Source organism: Coregonus lavaretus, assembly GCF_964263955.1.
Source record: "Coregonus lavaretus genome assembly, contig: HAP1_SCAFFOLD_9456, whole genome shotgun sequence".
Taxonomy (NCBI): Eukaryota; Metazoa; Chordata; class Actinopteri; order Salmoniformes; family Salmonidae; genus Coregonus; species Coregonus lavaretus.
In genome coordinates this window covers 1-10052 of record NW_028163198.1, presented here as the reverse complement: position 1 = coordinate 10052, position 10052 = coordinate 1, and the positions used below count along the sequence as shown (strand labels likewise).

Below are 10052 nucleotides of genomic sequence, written 5' to 3'. Positions count from 1 at the left end.
CTTTCCACCGGCTGTAACGCTGAGAGGAGATGATCACAGATCAGAACTGTAGGTGAAGTCTTTCAGATCTAGAACACTTGGAGACTTCCTGACAATTAGTCCCCGAGCCGAAGCAGTACGAACACTCAGGAGTGTAGACCGTGCAGATATGCGTTTTGCAGATGTCGTTTTTGTCCAAATCTTGACTCCTTCGCTCACACGTACAGTATCTCTCACATCCATAGGCTAGCCGTCACACGTTTAGCGTTTTTAAATGTTGGTCGTTTTAGCAGACGCTCTTATCCAGAGCGACTCAGTCGGTGCATTCAACAAAGGTAGATAAAACAACCACATTCAGTGCAAGTCAAAACTTTCCTCCTGTGTCCTTTGTTCCAGGTTTAACATCATTGGCTGCCTCATCTTGGATCTAGCATGGCCTTCAGCAAAGGATATCGCATTTACCACAAGTTGGACCCGCCCCCTTACAGCGTCATCGTGGAAACCAGGAACAGAGATGAATGCCTCATGTTCGAGTCGGGGGCTGTCGCCGTGCTATGTAAGACGCATCCTGATTGGTTAATTTGGTGATCACAGATTAATAAAATGCTTAAGTTACGTTCCTCACCTTAAACCGTGCTGTGTTAGATAGACTGACTTGTTGTTTGATTTATTGATCGTAAGGGAGAATTTCATCAACATGCAGATCATAAGATACACTAGAGACAGTCCTGCTGCAGTGCAGTGGAAAACCCAGTGAGGAAATCTGGTTGAAATGTCTCTTCAACCAGTTTTGTTTACTATCAATGCACCTGACTAGGATTAATAATGTCCATTTCTGGGTGGTGCTGAAAAGACATCTATGCATCTTAAGGCCAGGCACCAAAGGCTGAAATGACATTTTTACATATCAATTTTGAGATTTGTTGGTATTTTGGTCAATTTAATATTCTTATTAAAAAAATAAAAATGTTAACTTGATGAATGTATATTTGCTTTAGTGTATCACACAACCGTCATCAACATTGTAATTTGAACTTTGGCAACTTTAAAATGGACACCAATCATTTCACGTAATTTAAAAGCACATTTCATAGAGAACGTTACAAACTGGACTATATTTAGTAACTTACTTTGAAGAGATGGTGATTGGGTCCATATAGGCGTTTTGTTTTCATATTTCAGTGTACTTGTCTTGAACTGCCATTTCCTGAAAGTCACACTCTTCCCACACACCAACACATTTTTCTAAGCTTCAGAAATATCTGCATTTCACCACATTTGGTGTGTTTCTCCAGACTTTGCCAGAGGGAATTGTTGATATGTTGTACATTTTCTATTCTAGATAACATTTTCTTTGGAAAAAAAATGCATTTTTACGTACACGTCTTTAATATTTTACAAATAGGAAGACGGAAAAAAAGTATTTATCCACAATCTGCTCTGAACAAGTCCGGTCCTGCAGTGTCTTAACAAAATTAAATCAACATATTTAGGCTGATTTCATCCAGTGTCCAGAAACATTGATTTGTGCGATATGCACATATTTAATGAGATTGCCTAATTGGCATATTTTAATAAAGTATTTCAGAAAATGTTGATAATTCAGTCTATTTATCGTGATATGGATTTTTGTCTGTATCACCCAGCTTTAATATGAACCATGTTACCGTTGTTCTTGTACAGTATCTGTCCAGGGGGTGTACTCGTACCTCTCGCTATATAAACAGGAGATCCAATCCTTTATACTGTATCAATCCATCGCCACACATGGAGTTCCCTCTCTGCCCCTATTGGCCTGTGGCTTGGAAAAGACTTACTTAGTATCTGTTTTAGGTGACGTCATATTACATTATACAGAAAGGATTCACATTCACACCCTTAGATTTTTTACCACATTTTGTTGTTACAGCCTGAATTTAAAATGTTTTTTTTTGTTTGTTTTGTTATTGGCTTACAGACAATACCCCATAATGTCAAAGTGGAATTATGTTTTTCTAAATGTTTACAAATTAATTTAAAATGAAAAGCTGAAATGTCTTGAGTCAATAGGTATTCAACCCCTTTGTTATGGCAAGCCTAAATAAGTTCAAGAGTAAAGATTTGCTTAACAAGTCACATAATAAGTTGCATGGACTCACTCTGTGTACAATAATAGTGTTTAACCTGATTTTTGAATGACTACCTCATCTCTGTACCCCACACATACAATTATCAGTAAGGTCCCTCAGTCGAGCAGTGAATTTCAAACACAGATTCAACCACAAAGACCTGGGAGGTTTTTCCAATGCCTCGCAAAGAAAGGCATCTATTGGTAGATGAAGCAGACATTGAATAACCCTTTGATCATGGTGAAGTTATCAATTACACTTTGGATGGTGTATCAATACACCCAGTCACTACAAAGATACAGGTGTCCTTCCTAACTCAGTTTCTGAAGAGTAAGGAAACCCTTCAGGGATTTCACCATGAGGTCAATGGTGACTTTAAAACAGTTACAGAGTTTAATGGCTGTGATAGGAGAAAATGGAGGATGGATCAACAACATTGTAGTTACTCCACAATACTAACCTGATTGACAGAGTGAAAGGAGGGAAGCCTTTAGAGAATACAAATATTCCAAAACATGCATCCTGTTTGCAACAAGGCACTAAAGTAATATTGTAAAAAATGTACAGGACATGAGCAGGTTGCTGACTATTGGTGGCTGTTCAGCAGCCTGATGGCCTGGGGGTACACGCTATTGGCCGGTCTTATTTTTAGCCATGATGACCCTGTACTGCCCACGTCTGAGTGATGAAAGGAGAACAGGCCGTGGCTCGGGTGGCGGCGGTCCCTGATGATCTTCTTGGCCTTCCTGCGACACCTGGTGTTGTAGGTGTCCTGTAGGGCAGGCAGTGTGCACCCGATGGTGCGTTCAGCTGAGCGTACCACCCTCTGTAGTGCCTTGCTGTCCGAGGCGGTGGAGTTGCCGTACCAGGCTGTGATGCAGCCCGACAGTATGCTCTCGATGGTGCTCCTGTAGAATACTGTGAGGGTCCTCGGCAACAGGCCGCATTTCTTCACACTCCGTGTGGTTTTGACCATTTCAGCTCCTCGGAGATGTGTATGCCGAGGAACTTGGACGTGTTTTTTTTTAAACATCTCCACGGCGGCCCCGTTGATTAGGATTGGTGCGTGCCCAGCCTGGTTCCTCCTGATGTCCTCAATAGCTCCTTTGTTTTGCTGACGTTGAGGGAGAGGTTGTTTACCACACCGTCAGAGTGCCTACCTCCTCTCTGTAGGCCGTCTCGTCGTTGTTGGTAATCAGGCCTACTACTGTCGTGTCGTCAGCGGACTTCATGATGGAGTTGGAACTGTGTGAGGCGACGCAGTCGTGGGTATACAGGGAGTACACGAGGGGACTGAGGACACACCCTTGTGGTACCACTCTCCATGTTTTCAAGCATAGTGGTGGCTGCATCATGTTATGGGTATGCTTGTAGTCGTTAAGGACTGGGGAGTTTTTCAGGATAAATAAGAAATGGAATGGAGCTAAGCACAGGCAAAATTCTAGAAAACCTGGTTCAGTCTGCCTTCCACCAGACGCTGGGAGATGAATTCACCTTTCAGCAGAACAATAATGTAAAACACAAGGCCAAATCTACACTGGAGTTGCTCACCAAGAAGAGATTAAATGTTGTTGCCGAGTTACAGTTTTGACTTAAATCTACTTGAAAATCTATGGCAAGACTTGACAATGGTTGTCTAGCAATGACCAACAACCAATTTGACAGAGCTTGAATAATTTTGAAAATGTTGCACAATCCAGGTGTGGAAAGCTCTTAGAGACTTACCCAGAAAGACTCACAGCTGTAATTGCTACCAAAAGGTGCTTCTAAAATGTATTTACTCAGGGGGTTGAATACTTATCTAATCAAGATATAGTAGTATTTTATTTTTCATAATCTTTTAAGCAAATGTTTAGAATTTTTCTTCCAGTTTGACATTAGAGTATTTTGTGTAGATCGTTGACAAAAATGTCAATTAAATCCATTTTAATCCCACTTTGTAACACAACAAAATGTGGAAAAAGTCAAGGGGTGGGAATACTTTCTGAAGACACTGTAAGTGCTGCCCAGTCCTTGTAAAGTAACTATGTTACGATACATTATGAGTGTGTGGTCCTCTGTAGCTCAGCTGGTAGAGCACGGCGCTTGTAACGCCAAGGTAGTGGGTTCGATCCCCGGGACCACCCATACACAAAAAAAATGTATGCACGCATGACTGTAAGTCGCTTTGGATAAAAGCGTCTGCTAAATGGCATATTATTATTATTATTATTATATTATATTGTCCTTCATGATAATGATAGTCCTTTCTCTTGTCCTCCCCCAGCGGCAGCAGAGAAGGAGGCCATTAAGAACACATATACCAAGATGATGGATGCCTATGGGATCCTGGGAGTCCTACGCCTCAACCTGGGTGAGTCACTGACACCTGGGGGGTCTGATTTACCATAAACATCCTATTGGATGCTGCACCGCGTAATCATATAACCTAGCATGGAGCTAATGTTATCCCTGCGAGGATGGGTCTCCTACCCTTTGAGAAGTATTAGGGCTGGGCAGTATAATGTATTTTACTATACGCTGAGTGTACAAAACATTAAGAACACCTGCTCTTTCCATGACATAGACTGACCAGGTGAAAGCTATGATTCCTTATTGATGTCACTTGTTAAATCCACTTCAAGGGTTTTTAAGCCTCGAGAAATTTGGGACATGGATTGTGTATGTGTGCCATTCAGAGGGTGAATGGGCAAGACAAAAGATTTTAAGTGCCTTTGAACGGGGTATGGTAGTAGGTGCCAGGCGCACCGGTTTGTGTCAAGACCTACAATGCTGCTGGGTTTTTCACGCTCAGCAGTTTCCCGTGTGTATCAAGAATGGTCCACCACCCAAAGGACATCCAGCCAACTTGACACAACTGTAGGAAGCATTGGTTAACATTGGCCAGCATCCCTGTGCATTGGTTTCGACACCTTGTAGAGTCCATGCCCCGACGAATTGAGGCTGTTCTGAGGGCAAAAGTGGAGGGTGCAACTCAATATTAGGAAGGTGTTCTTAATGTTTTGTACACTCAGTGTATTCCGGTATTGATGGGACGGACCGGTTTGGGTTTTTACTTTACCTTCTATACCGGTATTTTAATGTTTCGTTTGTTATAAGTGATAAGCAACTCCGGCGGCGTGTAATGTCCGTTTTTATAGTTTACTCTGTTTGCTACTTGCAAGTCGTCTCTCCTGCCGCTTCCCACAGCCCCGCCCCCTGCCGCTTCCCACAGCCCCGCCCCCTGCCGCTTCCCACAGCCCCGCCCCCTGCCGCTTCCCACAGCCCCGCCCCCTGCCGCTTCCCACAGCCCCGCCCCCTGCCGCTTCCCACAGCCCCGCCCCCTGCCGCTTCCCACAGCCCCGCCCCCTGCCGCTTCCCACAGCCCCGCCCCCTGCCGCTTCCCACAGCCCTGCCCCCTGCTGCTTCCCACAGCCCTGCCCCTTGCCGCTTCCCACAGCCCTGCCCCCTGCCGCTTCCCACAGCCCTGCCCCCGCCGCTTCCCACAGCCCCGCCCCCTGCCGCTTCCCACAGCCCCGCCCCCTGCTGCTTCCCACAGCCCTGCCCCCTGCCGCTTCCCACAGCCCTGCCCCCCTGCTGCTTCCCACAGCCCTGCCCCCTGCCGCTTCCCACAGCCCCGCCCCCTGCTGCTTCCCACAGCCCCGCCCCCTGCCGCTTCCCACAGCCCCGCCCCCTGCCGCTTCCCACAGCCCCGCCCCCTGCCGCTTCCCACAGCCCCGCCCCCTGCCGCTTCCCACAGCCCCGCCCCCTGCCGCTTCCCACAGCCCTGCATTTTACATTTTAGTAATTTAGGAGACACTCTTATCCAGAGCGACTTACAGTTAGTGAGAGCATACATTTTTCATACTGAATCGAACCCACTACCCTGGCGTTGCAAGCGCCATGCTCTACCAACTGAGCTACAGGAGGCCATAATTACACTTAGTTTGTGTATATTTGCGGCTAAAATAAATTGCATTAGCCATTAATGCTAAGCGCTAGTTAGCTGGATGACCAGTGCTGAGGGGTGTACTACAAAACAGGATCAATGAGTTAGCCGGGAAACTTTGATTTAACAACCAGAAATAAGAGTTGATTTTTCTGGTTCATAAAAAAAAAGCTAAACATAGTTCTGTGTGTTTGGTTACTGAGTCAGTTAGACCATGCCCATTTCAAGCTTTATTTTTCTAAAAACTACAAAGTTATTTCAGAATATTCAGGCAAGTTAGCTGGCTAACTCCTTGATCTTGCTTCGTAGTATACTCCTCTGGCGTAGGCCTAGGTCAGCATGTTGTTTGTGAAACGGTGTCGTCTTAATCAGAGAGGAATAGGTGAAGCATGAATATGTTAGCTAGCTAGCTACATGAAGAAGGGGAATGTAAAATTGTATAGGGTCCCCTAGGAAAAGCTGACCAACACTTTGGTTCCTACCCTGTCACAATAATTCCTCCCTGGCTTATTAATTAGTTGTCAAGTCAAACAACAGTGTAGTCAGGGTGCTTCTCACTGTATTACAACTATTGAATTGCAATTCTATTTCCATGATTTCAACAGTACACCAATAAACTAGGCCTAGATGTTTGCCCAGTGTGGAAATTATAACATTTTATGAAAATGCTGAAAATTGTTGGGTTGAATTGAACAGTTTAAAACAACCAGAATGGAGAAATTGAAATCACTTATCATTTTTTGTGTTGCCACCCTAGGGTCACGAACTACTCATAAAGCATATTTAGAACTTTTATTATTAATAAATATAAAATACAGCCATACTGTAAACATTTTGAAAAAGTGTGATATGATATTTTGGGCGTATCGCCCAGCCCTGTAAAGCATGGGTGACCTTATGGCAAATGCAGAACATTTCTTCCTGGTTGTAATCAATGCAATTACAAAGGGGGTTGCTAAAACAATGGTGTTGAACTGTAGGGTTGTGAAGGAGCCTTCTTCAGCAGCCTGTAGTCTACAGTATGTCCTGCCTGTTGACTGCAGAGATTCTCTGTCTCCTGCCCTCTGCGTGACCTCGAAGGCCAGCCTGTTATAACATGGAGGAAGCTCAGCTTTTAAACAGATTAAAGCCAGTTTTACAGATCAGATCACACTGATAAAACACTCCCTGTTTACTGATTCTGAAGCAAGGCAGCCGAACGACAAGCTCAGTTAACTCAGCCCAGTGGTGAGCTGTTGTGGACTGGTAATGGCAGTATGATGGCATGGGGTTTAACACGGCCATTTCTCTCCCTCTCCCTCTATCTCTCCCTCTTATCTTTTCCCTTCTGCCATCTCCCCATGTTTTTACCTCCTCCTTCACTTCCTCATTTTCTCTGTCTTATCCTTCAACCCCCTCCTCTACCCCTCCTCGTCTCCTCTCCTTCTTCCTCGTCTCCTCCCCTCTTCCTCCTCCTCTCTCCTCCCTTCATCCTCTCCTCTCCTTCTCTCCTCTACTCTCCATCCTCCCCTCCCACCTCTCCTCCATCTCCTTTTCTCTCCTCCTCCTCCCTCTCTCTAGGTGATTCCATGCTCCACAGCTTGGTGGTAGCATCAGGCTGTAGCTCCGTAGGGAAAGTGCAGGACTCTGAGGTGTTCCGGGTCACGTCTACAGAGTTTGTCTCTCTGAAGAACGACCCGAGTGACGAGGACCGCATCGCTGACGTTAGGAAGGTCCTGAACTCTGGGAACTTTTACTTCGCCTGGTCCGCCAGCGGCATCAGCATGGACCTCAGCCTCAACGCCCACCGCCGGATCAAGGAGGACAGCACAGACAACCGCTTCTTCTGGTGGGGAGTGGGATACATTATATATACTAACCACTTCTTCTGGTGGGGAGTGGGACACATTATATATACTAACCACTTCTTCTGGTGGGGACAATTCACTTTTTATACTCACAATATTAATGTGATTCAGGGAATCAAAATGAAAGTGAATCTGGGACTCAGAAAAGTGATTTGCTGAAAGTTATTCAGAGTATGAAGTCTTACTAGTCCATACGTAATCCTTACCTAGTCCTTACCTGGTCCTACCTAGTCCTTACCTGGTCCTACCTAGTCCTTACCTGGTCTACCTAGTCCTTACCTGGTCTACCTAGTCCTTACCTGGTCCTACCTAGTCCTTACCTGGTCCTACCTAGTCCTTACCTGGTCTACCTAGTCCTTACCTGGTCCTACCTAGTCCTTACCTGGTCTACCTAGTCCTAACCTGGTCTACCTAGTCCTTACCTGGTCTACCTAGTCCTTACCTGGTCCTTACCTGGTCCTACCTAGTCCTTACCTGGTCCTACCTAGTCCTTACCTGGTCTACCTAGTCCTTACCTGGTCCTTACCTGGTCCTACCTAGTCCTTACCCTGGTCCTACCTAGTCCTTACCCTGGTCCTACCTAGTCCTTACCTGGTCCTTACCTAGTCCTTACCTGTCCTTACCTAGTCCTTACCTGGTCCTTACCTAGTCCTTACCTGGTCCTACCTAGTCCTTACCTGGTCCTACCTAGTCCTTACCTGGTCTACCTAGTCCTACTTAGTCCTTACCTGGTCCTACCTGGTCCTACCTAGTCCTTACCTGGTCCTACCTAGTCCTAACCTGGTCCTACCTAGTCCTTACCTGGTCCTACCTAGTCCTACCTAGTCCTTACCTGGTCTACCTAGTCCTACCTAGTCCTTACCTGGTCCTACCTGGTCCTAGCTAGTCCTTACCTGGTCCTAGCTAGTCCTTACCTGGTCCTAGCTAGTCCTTACCTGGTCCTACCTAGTCCTTACCTGGTCCTACCTAGTCCTTACCTGGTCTACCTAGTCCTTACCTGGTCCTACCTAGTCCTTACCTGGTCCTACCTAGTCCTTACCTGGTCTACCTAGTCCTTACCTGGTCCTACCTAGTCCTTACCTGGTCCTACCTAGTCCTCAACTGGTCCTACCTAGTCCTTACCTGGTCCTACCTAGTCCTTACCTGGTCTACCTAGTCCTTACCTGGTCCTACCTAGTCCTTACCTGGTCTACCTAGTCCTAATGCTCATATTGTACTTCATAATACTAGCTCATATTGCACCTCATAGTCCTAATGCTCATATTGCACCTCATAATCCTAATGCTCATATTGCACTCATAATCCTAATGCTCATATTGCACCTCATAATCCTAATGCTCATATTGCACCTCATAGTCCTAATGCTCATATTGCACCTCATAGTCCTAATGCTCATATTGCACCTCATAATCCTAATGCTCATATTGCACCTCATAATCCTAATGCTCATATTGCACCTCATAATCCTAATGCTCATATTGCACCTCATAATCCTAATGCTCATATTGCACCTCATAATCCTAATGCTCATATTGCACCTCATAATCCTAATGCTCATATTGCACCTCATAATCCTAATGCTCATATTGCACCTCATAATCCTAATGCTCATATTGCACCTCATAATCCTAATGCTCATATTGCACCTCATAATCCTAATGCTCATATTGCACCTCATAATCCTAATGCTCATATTGCACCTCATAATCCTAATGCTCATATTGCACCTCATAATCCTAATGCTCATATTGCACCTCATAATCCTAATGCTCATATTGCACCTCATAGTCCTAATGCTCATATTGCACCTCATAGTCCTAATGCTCATATTGCACCTCATAATCCTAATGCTCATATTGCACCTCATATTCCTAATGCTCATATTGCACCTCATAATCCTAATGCTCATATTGCACCTCATAATCCTAATGCTCATATTGCACCTCATAATCCTAATGCTCATATTGCACCTCATAATCCTAATGCTCATATTGCACCTCATAATCCTAATGCTCATATTGCACCTCATAATCCTAATGCTCATATTGCACCTCATAATCCTAATGCTCATATTGCACCTCATAATCCTAATGCTCATATTGCACCTCATAATCCTAATGCTCATATTGCACCTCATAATCCTAATGCTCATATTGCACCTCATAATCCTAATGCTCATATTGCACCTCA

At 44.9% G+C, this 10052-nt stretch overlaps 1 protein-coding gene across 1 annotated transcript; it reads left to right on the top strand.

Annotated features, from left to right (window-relative positions):
* Positions 1-380: 380 nt before the first annotated feature.
* LOC311118390 (synaptojanin-1-like) lies at positions 381-7843 on the top strand (the record flags this gene model as incomplete). Its single annotated transcript, XM_084193191.1, has 3 exons — positions 381-535; positions 4354-4440; positions 7576-7843. Coding segments are annotated over exons 1-3 (479 nt in total), but the record flags the coding sequence as incomplete, so codon positions are not given.
* Positions 7844-10052: the final 2209 nt, after the last annotated feature.